Raw genomic sequence first — 23,556 nt, 5'->3', positions numbered from 1 at the left:
CCCACTGCCTGGATCTGTTGATGGCCAGTTTGGCCAGTTTGGCCAGGCCCAGGAGCAGACCCACGAGGAGGTCTTCGGACCTGCCCTCCCTCCTCCGTACCGGGTGCCTGAAGATCAGGAGCGTGGGAGTAAAGTGCAACCAAAAGCAGAGGAGAAGGTTTTTAAGAAAATCAAAAAGGGAGTGCAAACGCCCACACCCAATATATACATGGTCCACGGACTCCACCGAACAAGCAGTTTGGGCTGGGAGTCCGTGAACCACCGCAACCTGCGGTTGCAGGGGACTGCTGCATGCAGCACCCTCCACCCCAGATCCCCGAGAGAAAGAGGGAGGACTCCCGCGTAGAGAGACCTCCACTGGGGATCTCCACCGCCCGGTAAAGTCGCCCGAGGCTGGTATCGAACCTGGGACCCTGGTGCTGTGAGGCAGCAGTGCTAATCACTGAGCCACCATGCTACCCCTGCACTCCTGTTTCTATCTGTCAGCGAGGCCTCCTGATTGGACCAGGCAACTGATATGCTACGAGGTCTACCTGGCTGACCTCGTTTCAATCACTATGCAAACTGAATGGTTGGATTGTCAGGGAGCTGGGTTAGCCAGGAAACTGGGAGAACTCTACTGTTGTTTGAATAGGAACTTTTACATTTTCTGAAGAAAGAAGGTTAAAGCCTCATAGAAACAAAACAGTGTCACAGGCAGAGCAGCACTTGCTCAGTGCTGCACCAGGAATTGAGGCTTAATTTTGCCTACTAAAGTCTCTGGCGTAAGCCTTGAACACGTATTCCTCTGACCCAAGATGAGAATATCATCACTGATTGTTGGCAGTAAGATTCAAAGGAAGCCTGTGCAAACAAGGGATTCTGATCAGAGGAACACAGGGCTCATGGGTCACTTGCTATTCCTGCGTTAGTTAGTGGCCTATCAATATAATAGATCTGACAACTCATCAGCCTGACAACAGACATCCATTGTCACTTATGTAAGAGAAGGCAGTGGGGTATCCTAAGGGATTTCAGTGGAGGCTTTAATAAAATGGTCTTCATTTTACTGCTGAGAGGTCATCAATTCATTTTGTTCTCTAATGGAACTGTCTGGTTCTTATCCATGAACACTATGTCAGTAAATAGAACCCAGTGTCACGTGTTACTACAACTTCTGGATTCACTTGTACTGAAAGCTGTTGCGAGAGAGGATAAATTTATGACTAGTCATGAGCCTGTGTGTTATTTACTGAGGAAAGAATTTATCTTTAACAGAGTGAGTGGGAGGAATGAATCAGCTACTGTTAGGATCTTGAGTTGAACAGATTTTTGAAGTTTTATGAAAACACACATATACACTAACACACTCACAAATATACACTTACATATAAAGACATACAGGTGCATGCATTCAAACATATCTACACACACACACACACACACCCCTCTTCCAGTCATGGAATCAGACTGTTATCCATGAGCAGTAGTATTGTGGAGCTGAATTCCAATAGCATTCTACAACTTTAGAAATCTGACCTCTGATACAAATCCTGTGATTAACTGAAATGGAATAAGGGTCGGATGATACCATGCCGAGGAGGGAAATTGGCAATTGAAATGCTTTAATGACATTGATCACCCCTATTTTATCTTGCTCCAAGATTTTTTTTGTGAATGGTTGGATTTTCTGGGCCTTAGGAAGCTGAGTGGTTGGCGATATCTTATGTGATCACTAATAAATGTAATATATAATTGATGATTGAAGGGCAGGTTTTGGTATGCTTTAAGTTTTGTCATCTTCTGGCAATTACCTTCAATTAAAAAAAAATGTTTGTGTGGACAGCCTGTATTCAACAAACACAGCAAAGAGAAAACTGTGTTAATTTTAACACCATCCCTCCTCCTCCACTCAAACATTCAAATAGGCTGGTTTTGAGTTAGAAGAGCTCAGAACATTACAGCGCACTACATGTCATTAGGCCCTTGACGTTGCCCCGGTTTGTGGAACCATTGTGAAGCCTACCTATCCTACACTATTCCATTTTCATCCATATGTTTATCCAATGATCATTTAAATGCCCTTAAAGTTGGCAAGTGTACTACTATTGCAGGCAGTGCATTTCATGCCTCTACTACTCTGCGAGTAAAGAAATTACCTCTGACATCTGTCCTATATCTAGCACCCCTCAATTTAAAGCTATGTCCCCTCATGCTAACCATCACCATCCAAGGGAAAAAGGCTCTCATAGCTCTCATAGTCCACCCTATTTACCCTCTGATTATCTTACATGTCTCAATTAAATCCCCTCTTCTCTCTAATGAAAACAGCCTAAAGTCTGTCATAAGACCTTCCCTTCATACCAGGCAATATCCCAGTGAATCTCCTCTGAACTTTTTCCAAAGCTTCCACATCCTTCCTATATTGTGGTGACCAGAACTGTATACAATATTCCAAGTGCAGCCACACCAGAGTTTTGTGCAGCTGCAGCATGACCTCATAGCTCTGAAACTGTATCCCTCTACAAATAAAAGCTAACACACCGTATGCCTTCTTAACAACCCTATCAATCTGGGTGGCAACTTTCAGGGATGTAAATGGACAGGAGATCTTTCTGCTCATCTACACGACCAAGGTTACCATTAACCCAGTACTCTGCATTCCTGTTGCTCCTTCCAATGTGAATCACTCACACTTTTGTGAAATGTTAAGGCTTTTAAAGCATTTTGAACCCACTGTTAGAGGACGTTGGAGTACAAACAATCCATTCTCATGGGAAGTGCCCACCACTAAAATATTTGGAAGGAGATCGCAAGCCTAAAATTTACCTACGTTCCAGCTTTCACACAGCAGTTGGAGGAAGAAAAGAATGGAGGCATCGGACAAGTAAGTGCTTTTCTAGCACTGCTTCTGGGTCAGGAAGAACAGGTATGTTTTATTCCTTGGACAGGTCCTCCTAACTGATCAGACTACATCTCACCTGCGATTTGACGTTCACACCACCCCATCTTTCCTGGCCTGTGATCTCCTCCCTGGTGAAAGTAATGTCTGGCTCCTGTACAGACAGAAGATTTTAGATTTTTCTCCAAAATGGTGATCTCCAATCTTTAAGAGTCTTTCTCCATGTACACCTTGAATTGGAGTAAGTCCTAGCCAAAGCAAATAGGTTCACTGTGAGACAAATCACGCTTTTCAGTACAATCTGTGATAGCAAGGAAATTCAATCCACTTGAGGGAGATGCTGCATTGCCTATATGTCTAATAGGTATTGACGCACATTTTGAATGTAGTTGTAGTGTGAATTGTCAGATTCTCCAGTAAAAGCACACAGTTTCAATGTTATGAACCTCTATATACCAGCTCTGAGGCTAATCCATTATCATGAAAAGGGCAAGTTAAGGGAAGGATTGGGTTTCTTTTGTCAATTGAACTTCCTCTCGTATGGGCTATTTATTACCCACTATAAGGCTTCAAAAGTATCACACTGGTCTGCAATTCAAGAATGTAAAAATACCATTTGAAGCACTTGAAATCCTCAACAATTGTGGTTTTACAGCTTTCTGTAATCTTCTGTTCCAGTTGTTTGTTGCTTTGTTCTTTTGTCCTGGCTTTTGTCCAATTGTATCCGGAATTACTAACCAATTGATCTTTCTGTTGTCTCCTAGGGCCACCCTTCATCATCTCTCCGCCTGAAAATATCACAGTAAATATATCCCAAGATGCCCTCTTCACCTGTCAGGCAGAAGCTTATCCTGGCAACTTGACGTACACTTGGTTCTGGGAGGAAGAGAACGTCTTCTTCAAAAAGTAAAGTCAAAATTTCCTTATGTGTTAATTCACATCTGTGTTCCAACCAGGTGACTTTCTTGCGTAGCTCCTAATCTATTGGCAAACATGAGATTCCCTTTTGTTGCATCGTTTTATTTCAGTAAGCTATCTTTCTTCATTTATTTTTAGGTACAAATATTTTATTTCCTTTGATTTTTTTTCCTCTCTTCCTTTCCAGACTGTACTGACCTGTCCAGTTTGCATGGTGAGAGCCACTGCAGTGTGTCAGCCAATTTGATATCATTTGTGACCACATGTCCACAGACTTGTTTGTCTTGTGACGTATCAGAAACCAGCCTGATCCAGCCCTCAAACAGCATACACGTACACCCACTTTGCAGAGGGGCTTTTTGGAGAGCCCAAGAACTCAGGATTAACTTTCTTGCATTGAGACTTTCTGCTTGCACTTTATGAACTCTTCATTAATATGTAACTCGATATTAATGTAACTATGCACGGTTTAGCCTAGAATGAGATCAGTGATATGAGCCATAAGTCCATCACTGGTTCTTTTGATAAGTTATTTTGAACTGCATTCCCACCCTAATATAGATACTCACTAATTGAGAGCGTAGATCTATGCTTTTTGACCTCCCTGGCACAAACTTAAAACTAGGATTCTCTTTGTGAGCATTATAAACACAAGGGAAAGTTTCCTCTTCTGTGCAAGTGTACAAGGCCAGTTTGCAACCTAAGAAAAGTGTTGCAAATGGATGAACTTTCTTTCCTGCAGCTAAGGATTGAATCAATCCATTTAGCTTTCACTGGGAATTTCTGCTTCTGCATTTATCCATTCACTCCTTGAGTGAGACATTGCTGACTGTCAAATACAGAAGTGAAAAGGCTGGTTTTCTAGATCTCTGGCTGGTTCTGACCCACAAACAAAAAGACGTGCATTAACAACACTGCTCAATGCTCGAACATCAACAAGTGGACACAAAATGACACCAACCACATCTCAGTGACTGGAAAATTTGATTACGTTTATGTGCATATTCTGTACTGTTATACATCTTGCTGATCATAAACTGCTGGCAGCCTTTTTCACAAACTTTGCATTAATTATTTCAATCATTGTTTTAGAAAACCAGCACAAAATATCAAAAAGGATAGCAAAAGCTTCCAAAGATATACGAAAGGGAAAAGAGTCGCTAATGTGACTTGGTCGATTGGAAGCTGAAACCAGAGAGTGAATAGTGGGGAACACTAAGATGGCAGAGATGCTTTGCCTCAGTTTTCATGGTAGAAAACAATAAGCGATCAGAGGCAATAGATAAGGTAGAACTTAGAATAATCAACATGGATAAGAAAAAGCCACAAAGCAAACAATCAGGATTGAGGGCAGACAAGTCCCTCAGGCCTCATGACTTAATCCTAGGATTTTCAAGGAAGTGGCAGCAGAGGTACTAGATCCTTTGGATACAGTATTCCAAAATTCACTAGACACATGAAATGTTCCAGTAATTAGAAATGTCCTTATTCAAAAAGGGAGGGAGGCACAAAGTGGGAAATTCAGAGTCAGCATGGTTTTATGAAGGATAAATAATGTTTGGCTAATTTGCTAGAGTTCTTCGAAAATGTAACAAGCAGCGTGAATAATGGAGATGCTATAGATGTAACTTATTTAGACTTCTGTAAGGCGTTTGATAAGGTGCTGCACAAAAGGTTAATTCACAAGATTGGATCAAAAGGGATTAGGGGTCATTTTTTAGCCTGGATAGATGACTGGCTGATGGACAGAATTCATAGAATTGGGATAAATGTTTATTTTTCTTGGTGGCAAGATGTAACTTGTGGGGTACCACAGAGCTCAGTCCTTGGATCCCATTTATTTACAAACTACATTAATTTCTTGGATACAGGCATAGAAGGCTCTATGGCCAAATTTGAGGATGACACAAAAATAGGTAGGATGTAAATTGCAATAAGGAAATAAAAACCTTACAAATGGATATAGATAGATTAGGAGAGTGGGCCAAAATGAGGCAGATGGAGTTTAATGTGGATAACTGCAAAGTCATGCACCTGGGTCGAAAAAAATTTGAAGGCGACCTATTATCTCAGTGCGGAAAGACTTTGGGATGCTCTGGTTCAGAGTGATCTAGGTGTACTTGTTCATGTGACACAGAAAACTAGCAGGTACAACAGATAATAAAAAAAGTGAATCAAATGTTGGCTTTGATTTATAAAGAAGTAGAATATAAAGGTAAGGAAATCCTGTTGCAACTGTACAAGGTATTGCTGAGACCGCACCTGGAGTACTGTGCACAGTTTTGGTCCGCTTATTTGAGGAAACAAGTAGTGACATTGAAGGCAATTCAAAGTGGCGGGGTTGGGGGGGGGGGTTCACGAGATTGATCCCAGAGATGAGGGATTGAAGAGAGATTGAACAGTTTAGACCTATACTCTCTGGAACTTAGAAGAATGAGGGGAGATCAAATTGAGGTATTCAAGATGATAAAAGATGTGGATGAAATAGACATGGAGCAGATGCTTCCTCTTGTGGGGCATTCTAGACGAGAGGTCAGAGTCTGAGAATAGGGAAGTAGCAAATTTAAAACAGAGTTGAGAAGAAACTACTTCTCCCAAGGGGTTGTGAATCTGTGGAATTTACTACCCCAAAGTGCGGTGGACACTGGGACAGTGAGTAAATTTAAGGAGGAGTTAGACATTTTTAATTGGTAATGGGTTGAAGGGAAATGGAGAAAAGGCAGGAAAAAGGGGGTGAGGAGCATATCAGCCATGATCGAATGGCGGAGTAGACTCGATGGGCTAAATGGCCTAATTCTGCTCCTATGTCTTATGAACGAATGAACTTATGAACTTTATGTTGTGTGATGTTCATGCATCATAAACGAAGGGTGTCAGTACCAATGGGATTTGAGAACACAGGTCTGATAGAAAATCTGCACATGGAGTGGAGGTTAGACATAAAGGAATGGTTTATTTTTTTTTAATGTGTAGAGTGGAGGAAAAGGCCATCTGGCTTGAGCAATATTCCCATCCTTGAACCATGCTCCGCATTTTTATATTCTTGAGGGGGCAATTAATTGCAATAAAACTGCAAGCTTTCACCAGATAACATTCTGATGGTGAAATCCAGTCCCTTTTTGTGGTTTCTTGATTACCTTGCTGGTCTGTACAAAATGTATTAATCACACATAATTTACAAACTGTATTTATATATCTGTGTGAAACAAATTATGTTTCCTACTCAATTCTGCTCTCTAATTTAGATTTATTGATCAGACCTATACCATCTACTCTGTATCCTGTTCTGGTCTGAACTTCACTGTGTCAATTTGAATTGAATGTGTGCCAACTCACTAAAGTTTGATTGCAGAGCAGAGGCTGGGTGAGGGCCATGATATCATAAAAGAACACGAACCAATGCTGACCTCTGAACCACTTCTAGACAAGTGTACTCTTTGATAATGTACCAGTCATGAAACATGGACATTCTGCCACCTCGTGGTCGTATTCAGGGGGTGCGTTTATGAAGGTTTTCTTTTACAGCTGCCAACACTGACCAGGCCATTTTAAAAGAGTTTCTGTAATTACAGTGGAAGGCACTTACTAAGTGGCATTAATGGATTCAAGTTATGAACAAATAATCCCCATTGGTCCCTTTGAATCAAAACACTAATGTGTAATTTTTTTCTTAGTTTCTGAGCATGAGATAATAGTACAATTATTACAAACTTGTGCTATGATTCTTTTTATATAGCAGCGATTGTACTGAATTGAGCAGGACAAACGAGAGGCAAATTAGGAACTGATATGTTTAAATTGGTATGTAGACACCAGTTTCTTGCATATTTACAGGAAAGTATTTGTATCTTTACGCCAATTTTTTATCATTATTTTTGTCTGTTGGTTGCTAAATTGTCTGTATATTCTTGATTTCGGGAGAACTGAATTCAGAACAATAATAAGTGGGCAGAGTTAAAACTGTGGTGCTGGAAAAGCGCAGCAGGTCAGGCATCATCTGAGGAGCTGGAGAACCGACGTTTCGTGCAAAAGCCCTTCATCATCCTCATTCCTGATGAAGGGGTTTTGCCCAAAACATCGATTACCCTGCTCCTCAGATGCTGCCTGACTTGCTGTGCTTTTCCAGCACCACAGTTTTAACTCTGCCCACTTATTATTGTTCTGAATTCAGTGGTGTACCACAGGGATCCGTGCTGGGACCGCAGCTTTTTACAATATATGTAAATGATATAGAAGATGGTATCAGCAATAACATTAGCAAATTTGCTGATGATACAAAGCTGGGTGGTAGGGTGAAATGTGATGAGGATGTTAGGAGATTACAGGGTGACCTGCACAAGTTAGGTGAGTGGGCAGATGCATGGCAGATGCAGTTTAATGTGGATAAATGTCTGGTTATCCACTTTGGTGGCAAGAACAGGAAGGCAGATTACTACCTCAATGGTATCAAATTAGGTAAAGGGGCTGTTCAGAGAGATCTGGGTGTTCTTGTCCACCAGTCAATGAAGGCAAGCATGCAGGTACAGCAGGTCGTGAAGAAGGCTAATAGCATGCTGGCCTTCATAACAAGAGGAATTGAGTATAGAAGCAAAGAGGTGCTTCTGCAGCTGTACAGAGCCCTGGTGAGACCACACCTGGAGTACTGTGTACAGTTCTGGTCTCCAAATTTGAGGAAAGACATTCTGGCTATTGAGGGAGTGCAGCGTAGGTTCACGAGGTCAATTCCTGGAATGGCAGGATTGCCTTACATGGAAAGACTGAAGCGACTGGGCTTGTATACCCTTGAGTTTAGAAGACTGAGAGGGGATCTGATTGAAACGTATAGGATTATGAAAGGATTGGACACTCTGGTAGGAGGAAACATATTTCCGCTGATGGGGGAGTGCCGAACCAGAGGACACAACTTAAAAATATGGGGTAGACCATTTAGGACCGAGATGAGGAGAAACAACTTCACCCAGAGAGTGGTGGCTGTGTGGAATGCTCTGCCCCAGAGGGCAGTGGAGGCCCAGTCTCTGGATTCATTTAAGAAAGAATTGGATAGAGCTCTTAAACATAGTGGAGTCAAGGGTTATGGAGATAAGGCTGGAACAGGATACTGATTGGGAATGATCAGCCATGATCATATTGAATGGCAGTGCAGGCTCGAAGGGCTGAATGACCTACTCCTGCATTTATTGTCTATTGTCTATTGTCACTCTCGACTTTGATCTCCAGCATCTGTAATCCTCACTTTCTCCCAGTAACAAGTGGGTCGGCTACTTGAGACTGATGCTCCAGGTTCCGTCTAACTTCTCCTCCTGCTGCGTGGACCTCTGAGCTCCATATGGAACTGAAGGTCAATGTGTCCACAGGCCAATTACATAGAAACATAGAACATAAGAACAAGAGTAGGCCATTCAGCCCTTCAAGCCTGCTTCACTATTCAATATGATCAGGGCTGATTATCTAACTCAATACCCTGTTCCCGCTTTCTCCCCATATCCTTTGATTCTGTAAGCTCTAAGATATACGGCTATCTTGTTAAAACATCAACTGCTTTAACCTCAGCTACTTCCTGTAGCAGAAAATTCCACAGGCTCATCACTCTCTGGGTGAAAAATGTCTCCTCATCTGGTGCCCACTGGTTCTGGGCTCCCCAGTCATCAAGAACATCCTTCCTGCATCTACCCTTTGTAATCCTGTTAGAACTTTATAGATGTTTATGTGATTCTCCCTCATTCTTCTCAACTCAGTATGAAAACGTCCTCTCTGCCAATCCAGTTTTTCCCTGTAAGGCAGCCCTGTCATCCCAGTAATCAGTCGGGAAATCTCCTTTGCACTCTTTCCACAGACAGAACATCTTTCCTCAAATACTCCAGGTGTTGTCTTATCAATTCCTCATACGATTACAGCAAGACGTCCCTGCTCCTGTACTTGAATCCTCTGTCTATGAAGACTAACATATCATTTGCCTTCTTCAGTGCCTGCTGCAGTTGCATGATTATTTCCTGTTAGTTTTCTAAATACCATTTCTCTACTAATACCAATTTCATTGAATTCCTCCTTCCCATTAGACCCTGTACGAAGAATGTTATTGGTCTGTTATCTTTTTGTTCATTATTATAAATTGCCCTGTCTCTGACTGTAGGGCTCTGACTGTATGTTCCTTTTCTCTTCACACACCTATAGAAGTTTTTACAGTCAGTTTGTATATTCCCTGCAAGCTTAATCTCAGACTTTATTTTCCCCTATTAATCAGTCTCTATGTCTTCCTTTGATGGAATCTAAACTGTTTCCAATTCTCATATCTTTTGCATTTTTGACAGATTTGTATAACTCTTCCTTAGTTTTAAAACTATCCCTAACTTCTCTTGTTAGCCATGGTCTGACCATGTTTCCTGTTTTATTTTTATGCCTGACTGAGATGTGTAACTTTTGAAGTTCGTTCATTTAATTGCTTGTCATTGTCTATGTGCTGTCATCCCTTTAAGTAACAATCTCTAATTTATCATAGGAAGCCCTTGCCCCATGCCATCATAATTTCCTTTAATTTAGTTCAGGATCCTAGCCTCGAAAATGACTACATCACTCTCCATCTTAATGAAGAATTCTACCCTGTTGTGGTCACTCTTCCCTATGGGCCCATACAACTAGATGGTCAGTTATTCTTGCTTAATTATGTAATACTTAGTCAAAGATGGCCTTTCTTTCATTAGAGCCTCAATATACTGATTCACAAAACTATCCTGTATATTCCACATGTACAGACCCTCTGAGCAGCTGTGTGGCCACACAGCTTAGAGTGATGCTGCTTGATTCTTGCCTGTTTTACTGAGTGCTAAAATCCAGGAGGTGAGAAAGAACAGTGATGAGTAAGACAAGCTGAGGGTCAAGACAAAACTACAATGCAGATAAAGTAGATTTGAGGGAAAAAAAAGAAAAATGGAAAGTAGGTGAAATTTGACCTGAAAGAGGAAAGGAAAAGGCTTCATTCTGTTGAAAGATTTTGCACTGAACTGAAATGCCTTCTCTGCTGCTGATGGAGTTGGTGTTCATTTCTCTAGGATATCTGATACCCTTTGAGTGAAGATCATTCCTGAGATCATCTTTGAATGGCCTTGCTTTCAATTTCAGGTTGTATGCCTAGTCCTGGGATTTCTGCTCCCCACTAGAGGAACTATTTTCTCTCTGCCTATGATATCAACTCCTTAAACATCTTTGATGCTTCAATTGGATCACCCAATAATTTTCTTTGTTTCATGAGTCCAAGTCTTGGAATGGAATTTGAAAACTCACTTCATAACTGGGGCAAAAGAGCCAGAAATTGAGTTTGTGCTCCAAATTCAGTTGTTGGTCAAGGGGTTCCAAGCACTGAGGAGCAATTTAATAAAGCAAGCAGCAACCATGCTTGAACTTGCAGTTGTGTTTGAAAGTAGATTTGCGCAGGGAGCGGTGAGGGTGATGGTACTTGGGACCATTTTAAGGGCAATCCATGATTTTGCAGATGGCCCTTCAAGGCCCTGAGTGAGGCTATGCTGGACTGGAAAGCTACATTTTTCCCTCCATCCAAAAGAAGAGCTACAGTAAGTGAGACTGAGCACGCCTGATGAGAAACCTTTCGATTTTGCATGTGAACAACTGAGTTTAAATTTCCCGTTTTATATACCTTTAACATGCTGCTGTCATGAACACTGTTAGCTCCTCGCAGTGTTCCTGTCAGCTTTACACAAATATGGCTTTGACGTTCCTTCATCATGCTAGTCTTCTGAAAACTTCTAACTTTTGCTATTCAGATTCCCAAGAAGCTTCACTACAAGTTCATCAAGTAATTAATTGAAAGTGTGCAAATTCTTGTCACTCGCCATGTGGCTGTCCTTTGTAAATGTCATCTCATTACTGAAGTATTGGGAATCAGTGATGTCTTTTGTATGCATGAGTTTACTGAGCCAATTCCCACAGGCAGTTGAGCATTCAGCAGCTAGGGAATGGCAAAAAAGTGTTGGCTTTTCCAGCGATGCTCCCTGAAAAAACATTTTTTTTATTTTGCGAGTTCGGAGTTAATGCTGGGGAAGGTTGGTTCCAGTTGGAATTAAAGAATTAATGTGTCATCTTCTTGAAACTCAATGAGCTAAAATAGAAAAAGGCAGAAAACCTGTATTCCAATGTTCCCAAGTCAAGGGTATTTAAGTGAGATCTTTTTAAATTTCCTTTATTTTTAGCAGTTGTATTGTGTAAAGATACTTCTGTTTTTAAGGTGGTGATAAACTGGGTTTAAAAATATTGGAATTCCCTCCCTAACAGCATTATGGATCTACCTACAGTACATGGACTGCAGTGGTGCAAGATGGCAGCCCAACACCACATTCTCAAAGACAACTAGGGATGGGCTATAAATGCTGGCCAGCCCCTTGAGTCTGTAGCAAGCCTCCAAAGAGCATCCCACCCAAACCCATCACAACCCTGTAACCCCACATTTACCATGTCTAATCTACCTAGCCTGCACATCCCTAGACTCTTTGGGGAATTTAGCGCAGCCCATCCACCTAGCCTACACAGATTTGGACTGTGTGAGGAAATCAGAGCACCCAGAGGAATCCCACACTAGGCATGGGGAGAATGTGCAAACTCCATATGGATAGTCACCCAAGGCTGCAATTGAACCGAGGTTTCTGGTGCTGTGAGGCAGCAGTGCTAACCACTGAGCCATAGTGCCACAATTAAAGAGTGTTTGTCTCCAATAGATAGATTTTCCTGCATCTCCATAATGACACATTACAACATCATAGGGAGATTGAAAAGACAGCATGTGAACACAAGCTGGGCTGTTAAGTGACATCCACAGTTTTACCTTAGAAATCATACAATCTGGCACTCGAGCTGAAACCAATCAAACTGCTGTAACCTCCATAATTATTTTTGATCAGCTTCAAAGATCCTATTGAAAATCAGAGATGACAGCAGCTTGAAATTTGGATGCGCCCAAATTGGATGCATCTGCAATTTCTGTCCAGGGAGAATATTATTATTGCACAATAATAAATCCCTTAATGAAGAAATATGTTGATAAACAGACATTAATTACTTGGTTTTATTTTTAAATGTTTTCATTCACAATAGTTAGCCACTGACTTGGTAAACTTTCTATAAAATGTCACTTCCAAAATTAAGTTAGTCCGACAAATAAAATTGTACCTCAAGTCACTTGCTACATTAAAAGTATTAATGCTGATAATTTGTGTCTTAACATAGAGTAGCAGATGTCTGGGAATGTGCAGCACATGCAATGGTCCTAAATTATGTAATCAGCTGTGAGAGCAAATAGTATCTGAATCTCAAGAGTGTGTTATAGCATTAAATACACTCATGATAGCACTATTTTTTCCTCTAACCATGCAGCTGTTCTTCCATGATTAAGTGTTCTCATTCAAGCTTTACTTCTTAACATCTTTCCATGTAGTATCAGGTTTGTTTAGTCACTTCAAATCTGCTCTCTCTCTCTCTTTCTGTAGCTCATTAGCTGTTTCCCACTCTCTAGCCCCCTCTCTCCTGCTTTCACTCTTCCTTCTCTAATACCATTTTGGCCATTGTTCCATGAAAGTTTTGCACTTGCTCTCCTAACCATCCAAATGCTTTTCACATTTGTAAACATGCTAAATGGTTAAAGATAAAATCACCTCAGTTGCACATTCTCCCCGTGTCTGCATGGGTTTCCTCCAGGTGCTCGGGTTTCCTCCCACAGTCCAAAGATGTGCAGGTCAGGTGAATTGGCCATGTTACATTGCCCAGTGTTAGGTGCATTAGTGAGAGGGAAATGGGTCTGGATGGGTTACTCTTCGGAGGGTCGGTGTTGACTTGTTGGGCCAAAGGGCCTGTTTCCACACCGCAGGGAATCTAATCTCAGCTTCTCCTTCTTTCTTTAGCCATACTCCAAAGCTGTGGAACTCTTACTGTTTTTCAGTTTGCATGAGTGAGTTCAATTCCTGCACCAGTTAAAGTTACAGTAAAGGTTACAGTAAAGCAACCTCTCCCCTCAACCTGACATCTGTTGACCATTAAGTAAATCAACACCAATCCTCACTTTGTCCAGTGAGAGAACAGCCTTTGTTCTGGCAGGACTATGGCAGCTTTAACTTTGTGTCTCCCACACCTTCCATGTTATATCTTCCAATTTTGCATTCCTTATGATTAACTCACAGTGAGTTCTGGATTTATCTTCTCTACTCTTTTGACTTTTCTCCGGTTCTGTGCTTTTAGCCTTGGTCCTTCTCCCAGATTTTTTCAATAATAAAGCTATAAGGCCCAAGTTATATTAATAACATTCATCAATCAGTGGTTAATGTTTTACAGGGAAGCACTAGAAAGTGAATTGTAATACACTTGGATATCCATATGGCATCAGACTTCTCTTCTAATCCATTTATCATAACCTAGGATATTATTTGGTACAGTTAAGCTATGATAGGGTTCCATATTGAATCGTATATATTGCATATGTTTAAACACCCAAACTGATACCTACATTATGTGGAAGTGCTGATTAACTTCAAGTTTCTGCATTAATTGCAGTGGCACAGTATTGTGGCCACTGATTATTTTATTACAATTAAGTTTATGGGTCTCAAATCTTGTCCTCTTAGATGACAGATTAGTGTCAGTCCATGAAGTGCTGATGACAGTACTTTAGATTGTATAAGCCACATGAAGTACTGACCAATTCTTTCCTTAACTCATTTTTAGCTTGCATTTCACTGAACAATCTTGACAAAGATTTCTGTGCTGCTAGTTGACAGTGACTCATGTTCAAAATTACAAGGAGACAGTTCTGATCAAATTTAGGCAAAAGTATACCTGTCTTCAATTCAAGTGTCCAATTTGTACTGGAGGTCTACTTTAATTGAGATGAGGGACTAAATGGAACAGTGAGCTAGTACAATGATCCCTTACAACCTGGATTGAAATTAGATGTACTCTGATGAGGAAGTAGTCTTGTACCCTGTACTGGCGCAGGTGTTTTATCAACTGCATTTTGGGAAAGTATATTCAGTTCTCGATGGTCACAATTTTGCGGTACAAACATTCCTTAATGTGCAGTATTTACTTGCTCTAAATTGGCAATCTTGATCAAAGGTTCCAATGTTCATTTAGTGGAGAGGACCCCAACAAATGGGTACAGAGACCCGAATCATTTTTCACCATCCTTCAGCAGCTCACTCTGTCTGGATTGATGCAATGTCAGGCTGTCCAGTGGCATATGCCAGCCAGTAGAGGATAGCGAAAGGTGATGGCTGACAGGGTGAGTGGATTCATGATACAATTATAGACCCAGGAGGAACCCTCTTACTTCACAAAAACATTAACCAGAAATCTTTCTGAACTGTTTTTGGAGCAGCAAGCAGAAGTCTCATTGCAGACCACAGGTTAGGCCCCTCATTACCACAATGCAGACCTAGTATGTGCCCCTGACTGTCTGTCCATAAGAACTACAATTAGAATCATGTGCATTTTGTAGAGTCCCACTTTATACAATGAAGAAGCCAATTAGTCAGAGTAAACAGATGCTGCAGCACCCCAATGAAACTCCCATAAGAAAAGGAGGACAGAACATCAATGTTAATGAGGTGGTTAGTTGAACCATTTCTTATTTGTAATAAAAACAGAAATTGCTGAGAAAGCTCCGCAGGTCTGGCAGTATCTGTGCAGAGAAATCAGAGCTAACGTTTCGGGTCCAGTGACCTTTCCTCAAAACCATTCCATTTGGTGCACAGGCTGCCATTTAAACAGCAATTTGCCTGAGTGTAAGTCGCACCCCAGAGAGGCCCCAAAAAGTTGCTGGCATCTAAAATTGGCAGATCTCTCTGACGACAGTGGGCAATGCCGTTTAGAGCCAAGGCTCAATTTTGAAAGGAGGATCAGGGTAATTAGTATGTGCTGTATCTGACTTTAAATTCCTTGAAGCCTCGGAGGGCGACAGGTCCACATTTCCTAATAAATGTCAGTTAGAGTAGCACCAAATCTGCCTGAATTTAAAAAAAATGCAAACCCATCTGTTGGAAATTGAATTTGATCCGCTGGCAGTGCTCTACTCTAGTTAATGTCAGAGTGCTTTGTATTACAGTCCCTGTGATGTGATGAGCAATATCCTGTGGGGCTGGAGTAGAACAAAGATTCAAGTGAAGCTTGAGGCAGTGTTAATGTCTCTTGGAGCAGTGAAGAATTTTGTTTTGTGCACATGATAAATATTAATAGGAGAGAGCTGCAAATTTGGAATAATTCCGGATTCACAGTGTAGTGGAAAGCTGATGCCTGATCGTTACAGTGCAGCCATTTTGGGATTTAAAACATATTGATGACACCTGGCTGAAAATGTGGACCGTCACTTCATGAATCGTAAATCCCACAGGCTTCTTTTGCCACTGGAGACTGTATCAGCTAGATTGCTGTTGTGCTCCTTAAAATCATCTCAGTAAATTTGAAATGTCTTCCACAAATCTTCAATTACATGGGTCCTTCCATTAAATACACCATGAATTAGTGTAACAGTTTTTTTGTATATCATTTAACACAATTGGTTTCTATTAGAGTAGAAATCTGGAAGTTATGCAATAGAATGGAAAGGGTTTAAAGAACCAGGTTGATGTCTTAATTAACAGAAATAAGTTAATGAATTAAAAATTAGCTCGATTGAAAGAATGAGACTGGATGTCCTCCTGACACTTTAATCATAAACATTTTAAACGACCACAGAGCAGAAGAAAATAGCACTGCAGTTGGAGTTAAATGACCTAGGGACTTTAGAGCCTTTGATCATAAAAAACATAACCTTTGTCAGCATGCTAATTATGTTTCTTAATTATGCTGTAGAGAAGCGTACTTGATCCAGTTCAGCAATGTCAAGAATGAAAACGCTTGTTGAAGAGCTCTATGTTTGTGTCTGTTGCATTAAAACATTGACTGTTTCCTACGGCTAAATTTGAACCAGCTATTTGTCTTATTTTATGGAATCAAAAAATGTTACAGGGGCAGACCATTTGTTTTGTCCCTTCATACTATTGCTTGTGCTCTAGAGGAGCTTTCCATCTGTTCTCACTATCCTGGTCATTCCTTTTTATAGGCCTCTTTTTCAAGCTAATAACTATTATGAAATTTGCTTTATCACTAGCCAGGGCACAGCCCCACATTCTTATGTTTTTTCTAACTTTTGCGATGTCTTAATTTTGTGCCTTCTTATTAGCATGAGAGAAAACAATCAAAGATTATTTACTCTATGATAATCTTTCCTTTATTTCAGGACTTTTAGCAGGTTGCAAGTTATCAATTGCATTGAAAAAGCCATTACTTCTTGCTCTTCTTCTGTTTACTGCAACTCCTCATCTTTGGTAGCATTCCAGTAAAATTGTGCTTCATTATATGGAGGGTGGCACGGTGGCACAGTGGTTAGCACTGCTGCCTCACAGCGCCAGAGAACCGGGTTCAATTCCCACCTCAGGCGACTGTGTGGAGTTTGCATGTTCTCCCCGTGTCTGCATGGGTTTCCTCCGGGTGCTCCAGTTTCCTCCCACAGTCCAAAGATGTGCAAGTCAGGTGAACTGACCATGCTAAATTGCCCGTAGTGTTAGGTAAGGGGTAAATGTAAGGGTATGGGTGGGTTGCGCTTCGGTGGGGCGGTGTGGACTTGTTGGGCCGAAGGGCCTGTTTCCACACTGTAAGTAATCTAATATCAAATCTCAATTGTCAGAGAGCATAACTGTGTATTAATCTTTATAACATACTCGTAAGTCCTGATATCTTATGCATATGTTTTTTATGATCCAGTTGAGGAGAAATGTATCAGCACCCCTCCCCCCCCCCCCCCCCCCCGCCAAACCAGTTTGTTCAGCCACAGCAAAGACTTTTATTTTTCTTTAGCTTTATAATTAAATCAAAGATTAATTAAAACATTGTCTCTCAATCAGCAATTAGAAGCCAATTGCAAGTTTTCTTTAAGTGACAGAAAGGAATTGTAATTTCTACTAACCTCAGGAAGAAACATCCAAAAACACACACAATTTTTTTTTGAGGGAAAGAATCTGGTACAACAGGAAAATAAAGAATAAGCAGTTTAAAAAGTTAGAATCCTTGACGTGTTATAGTTGAGACTTAGGCCACAGCCATTTCGTTGATGTCGTGTATCCTCAGCAGTAGTGCAATTTGTTGAATCCTTGATTTTTTAGTGAATGGATGTTTCTCCAATTTCCTGTATTACCAGTGTGGCTTTCAAGATTACGAGAATGAAAGAGGGGGAGAGTCCTCCTGTCTTTGATTTTAGCAATCCATTTTCTTTCTTTTTGATCAAAGCTTTGATAAGCAGCTACTGAAATATACTTCATTTGTATATTCCCAAGTCTTTGTCTTTGTTGTCTTTTCAAGCTAGATAGTTAGAGATAATCTTTTATGTCACAATTTACATGACTATGCACAAGTGTGAATTAAAACAGGAGATGCAAGCTTTTTAACTCCTGACCCAGGTAATTGATTTCAATGTCTTTTGATAAAATGATTTGGAGATGCCAGTGTTGGACTGGACAAAGTTAAAAATCACACAACACCAGGTTATAATCCAACAGGTTTATTTGGAAGCACTAGCTTTCGGAGCGCTGTCCCACTGATGAAGGAGCAGTGCTATAAAAGCTAGTGCTTCCAAATAAACCTGTTGGACTATAATCTGGTGTTGTGTGATTTTTAACTTTCAATAAAATGTTAACTTCAGTTCAGATGATATTGTCTCCATTGCATTGTTCTCTTGAATCTGTAGTCAAATGACCACTGTAACTATTTTAGGTCCATGTTTCTTCCTCTTTTTTAAAATTAATGGTCTGCTTTTGCCAGCATATAGGCAAAAAGAATTCCAACACAAAGGATTCAAATTTTTTATGCAGTCTAGAAGCTTCCAGTTCCCCTTGCTTTTTCAATTTCATGTCCCATTATCTTGGTCATATGTTTCTTCTGTGGTATCTTATTAAGTATGTTTGAAAGTCTGTATAAATTAATTATTGCTGCATTTTCTTTGCTCCTTCTTCAACAAATAATTCTACAAAGCTGCTCAAGCACAACATACTGTTTAGCAATGTAAGCTGACTGGCACTGATTAACTTATGAATCTCTGTGTGCTCAGTAATTTAATTTTCTGTTATAGAATGATAATCTACTGACAACTAACATAACTTGATGTCTACTCATTGCTTCCTTTATTTGCTGATAAAAAGAGAATTTTCAAATTCCCAGCCCTTGAGAAAAATAACCAATTCCAAAGAATTTTGGGCAAGTTCAGTTGAAAATTTCCCTTTTTTTTCTTAGTCTCCCTGATGATGGTTAGTTTTCAACAATTAAACAGGTGGTTTGAGTCACCTCTTCAACATATCTCATTGTAAATAATAAGCTTCACGAATGCTTTATTTTCTGCAAACTCTGCATTTGTCTCACTAACCCACCTCTCAGCAGCAAACAAAGGAGAGAAATGACCTTGTGATCGGAGGACCGACAAGCAGTTAGGAAAGTCAGTGCTGGTATTGAGGAAGTGCCTTTTGATGAGAGCAGGGTCCAAGAGCTAACAGGCAGGAGAGAGAGAGAGAGGTTGAGGTCAAGGAGCTAAGTCTTTGGAGTGAGATCAAGAAATGGAGGTGGTGGAGAAATTAGGAGGGATTGCGTAGATCACTGAGTGTCACCTTTGCCCAGGATGGGAAGTCTGTTGCCAGCATGGCCTTTTGCCCAGACCTGATGGATCTGGAAGTTCCGACTGCTATGCACCGGTTTGTGGAGGGCTAGGATTTGTGTGTAGAAGCATCTGCTGGAAGCTTCAGGAAGTGAGACAGAGGCTACAAGGAGGGGTGGGGTGGATAAAAGGACGGCAAGATGGGTTCGGAAGGAGGTGGTTTCGAGAGAGATTTAAGAACAGGAGACTGCAAGAAGCTTGTAGGGTTACAAAAAAAGGGGCAACAGGTATCGGGTAGATGAAAGGGCTGCAAGGGGGTTGTGTGAGGAGATGGTGGTTGCAAGGGAGAAAGAATAGTTTGAAACCTGTCAACAAAGAAATCCTCCAGTGAGATCCAAGTGAACATGAAATCACTGAGGTAATGAATTCCTTGCAAATAAATATAGAATGCCTAGTTCAGACCTGTATAATTTCAGGAGCTACTATACTTGGAAACAATGTGATGGATCCTATTGTAATGAACACTAACAAATGTTAAATTTAAATCCGCTTGAGATCCGCAATACCCTAAATAATGTTGTAACAACCTGGCTAAAATGTCACAGTTTTGTGAATGTGTGATAGAAATCTATTATCTGCTACCTCCTGAACCTGAGAAAGTTGTGTTTAGTGTGATAGCCTTTTGTGGTATGGAAGTGGCTGTCAGTTATTTTGAATAAAAACTCTTGTTAACTTATGCCTTTTGTCTTTTACCAATTTAAATCCATTGGAGTCCAGGAAATTAATGATTTCTTTGTGTACTTGGCTATTCAAGGACATGAATTAGCTTCTGTGTGAGTCCAAATATCCTATACATCAACAGAAACATAGAAAATACTACTTGATGCTTTCCCCTAATAAATGTGTTTGTGAGAATAAAAAGATGTGGCCAAAAAATGTAGCCCTTAAGAAAATTCTAAGAGGAACCCTCAAAACATAAAAATTATTTTGTCCCCTGGAGTTCAAGCTGAAGAAGAGAATATTCTACTTCTTTCTTAGTACAGGATACTCCTCAGTTCAGTAATGTAGCATGGATTCAAGCACGATAATGGATCAGTCACTGTGGCATCAAACTGCTTGAAGAAAGCAAATGGGCAAATAGTTTTTCATTATTGCTTAGAAGATGAGTCACAATATAATGGCAAAGAGAAAATATTTAAAATGAATGCCTGATTTGGTTCAACACATTTCTTCCTAAGCTAAAACGAAGGTATAGGCTTAGGCAGAGTAAATCTTTTTGATTTGTGATTCCTTACTTTCCTTACTTCATACCTCTCTCTGTTGACAACGAGTGCACCATGTGACTGTGATAGTTGAAAGGCAAACTGCATAGATCTTCATCTTTTCTGGCAATTCTTGGCTTCTTATGAATATTGCTACGTTCCTATCTTACACACCCACACAGAGCATAGTGGGTGAAATGGTGAGAGGTAAATATGATCATGAAAATTGCAGTCAATCAAATTGCAAATTAAATTGTTTTCCTATCACATAAATGCTAGTTAACCTTACTGGAGCTATTTATAAGTGCACTAGTAACTCTAGAAAGTCTGTATAACTGTACTTTCAGTAGAAATTCTCTGTTTGAGCAAAATTCATGCGCTTTACAAAGATCTGATTAGAGGCAGGCAATACTTCCTACATGATAGATTTTTACATGTTTTCTGAATTCCGTGAAGAATTTGTGATAATATTTGTCTTTTACCAACTGGATTGAGTTGGCCAAATAATTTATTTTAGGATTATAACATCTGTTAAAGAGGAGGATTAAAATCCTCACATTTATCTGGAAACTGTTGAACCAAATTCCTGAAATAATAAGAGAAGTTCAAGGTAACTATTTTTCACATTGGTGGCACAGTGGTTAGCACTGCTGCCTCACAGCGCCAGAGACCCAGGTTCAATTCCCGCCTCAGGCGACTCTCTGTGTGGAGTTTGCACATTCTCCCCGTGTCTGCGTGGGTTTCCTCCGGGTGCTCCGGTTTCCTCCCACACTCCAAAGATGTGCAAGTCAGGTGAATTAGCCATGCTAAATTGCCCGTAGTGTTAGGTAAGGGGTAGATGTAGGGGTATGGGTGGGTTGCGCTTCGGCGGGGCGGTGTGGACTTGTTGGGCCGAAGGGCCTGTTTCCACACTGTAAGTAATCTAATCTAATCTAATCTAATCTAATCTTATGATTTTAATATTATGTCTTTCTGTCAGTTTGATAACATGGGATATAGGCCATTCAACCCAACTAGTCTATGCCAGGGCTTATACTTTATTCAAGCTTCCTCCCTCATTTTGCTCATCAAAAATGATCATTGCCATGATCTATTCCCTCAAATTCTTATTTGCCCTCCCGTTAAATGTGCCTGGATACTTAGCCAATCAATCCATTGCAGACACTGCACAATCTCACGATTCTTCATGTGAATTTTTTTTCAATCTTTAAATTCCCTATGGATTTCATGTTGATTATTGTACACAGATTGTAGAACATTACTCTGATATCCACTCTATAAAAACTTTTATAATTTTAAAAACCTGTGTTAGGTCAATCCTCAGCCTTTTTTTTGTATGAAAAGAAGAGTTGCCTGTCAATTTTTGCCATTCCCAGGCCTGAAGATTCTTTGTACAACATGATGACCAGCACCCATGACTCAATTTGGTCTAACTGTGGTTTAATACAAGTTTATCATAATTCCTTACTTAAAATTCTGTTGTTCTAGAAATAAAGTCTAGTGTTTTTTTTAAGTTTTCGTGCTAACTCGTGGCACAATTTTCATTGATTAGTATATTTGTACTCTGAAATCCCTTTGTTCCTCTATGCCATCTCAAATGTGCCTTGCAAATAATAAATGACTTCTGACTTCGACTTGCCAAGGTGTACCACTTCCTATGTTTATTTATGCTGAATTTCATTTGCCTATAAATCGCCCATCCTGCAAGTTTATTAATGTTGTCCTGTAATTTGTTGCAGTTCTCCACATTGACTGTTCCCTCTCCCAGTTTGAATTCATCCTCAAATTTGGATATTGTGTTTTTGATTCCAAAATTCAAATTGTTAATGTAATTTCTAAACAACAGTGGTCACAGCACTGTTCCTTGTGGAAGGTTATTAGCTACCTTCTATTGATCTGAATAACTTTATGCTCACAATACTTTTAATTTCTTAAATATTATTTCACCAGATGTGCTTGTTACTGATGTGACAATATTATGCTTTGAAGAGGTGTATTGTGTTTTTTTTTGTGAAGAGAGGTTGAGACAGAGGTGTCCAGCAGTATGTTCCAGGTCAATAAAGTAAACACCTTGAGCTTTAAAGTTGGGACAATAGAAGCAGCATAAACGGTGGATAGGTTTGGGGTATTGTCAAGCTACCACAGAAACAGGATTTTAGTATAACGTTCAGTAGTTGCTGGGGTCTTGAAAGTGGATATGGGGGCTGTTATTCCTCTGGTACAGCTAAAACCTAGCGTCCTCTTCCTGCTGCTAGAATTGCGTGTGAGACAATCAATTTTACTGAATTTGCCTTTGCCAGGGATGTGTTTATGGGATGTTACTATATTAAACAGTTGCTGATTAGTAGTTTAATGTATCATTCTGTTAAGTTTTCCAGTAGACTTTAAGTTATTCCAATTCTTCTTTCATTTGTTTGTATTGTAACTATAGTGTAAAAATAAAGTGTGATTTGCTTAAAGCCTTTAAGGTAGTTTAACCAATCAAATTGTATCTGGAACACAAAACCTTACTCGTACCTTAAAAAAAGAAAAGTTAGGGCCTAGGCTATCTTAGTAATGTATTTTGAGGGGTTTATTCTGGTCCATTACTAGCTAACTTCTGTTGTTTATTACTATTTACCCATGCGTAAGTGATTATGGCTGCTTTCCTGAATCACTGGTGTTGAGCTTGTTGAGTGTTTTGGAGCTGCACTGGGGAGCATTCTAGGAATGCGAGGATTTTGACCTAGTGACAGTGAAGGAAAGTCAGGATGGTGAGAGGCTTGGAGTGTGGTGTTCCTCTCATTTGTAGTGATGTTCTTGTCATTTTAGCTGTGTGCTGGAAT

At 40.2% G+C, this 23,556-nt stretch overlaps 1 protein-coding gene across 7 annotated transcripts in view; it reads left to right on the top strand.

The window, feature by feature from the left end:
- igsf9bb (immunoglobulin superfamily, member 9Bb) overlaps positions 1–23,556 on the top strand; it is a 682,739-nt gene that overhangs the window by 508,998 nt on the left and 150,185 nt on the right. For all 7 annotated transcript variants that reach the window (XR_011963911.1, XR_011963912.1, XM_072593172.1 and 4 more), the window contains one exon: positions 3,646–3,787. Coding sequence is in view for 5 of the 7 variants with exons in the window: in XM_072593172.1 (XP_072449273.1) it covers positions 3,646–3,787 (142 nt within the window). In the remaining 2 variants the exon portion in view is untranslated. The remainder of the gene's footprint in view (positions 1–3,645; positions 3,788–23,556) is intronic.

The sequence above is a fragment of the Chiloscyllium punctatum genome, chromosome 23, assembly GCF_047496795.1.
Source record: "Chiloscyllium punctatum isolate Juve2018m chromosome 23, sChiPun1.3, whole genome shotgun sequence".
In the NCBI taxonomy this organism is placed as follows: domain Eukaryota; kingdom Metazoa; phylum Chordata; class Chondrichthyes; order Orectolobiformes; family Hemiscylliidae; genus Chiloscyllium; species Chiloscyllium punctatum.
The sequence above is the reverse complement of the archived record's forward strand: the minus strand, read 5'-3'. Positions and strand labels throughout refer to the sequence as shown.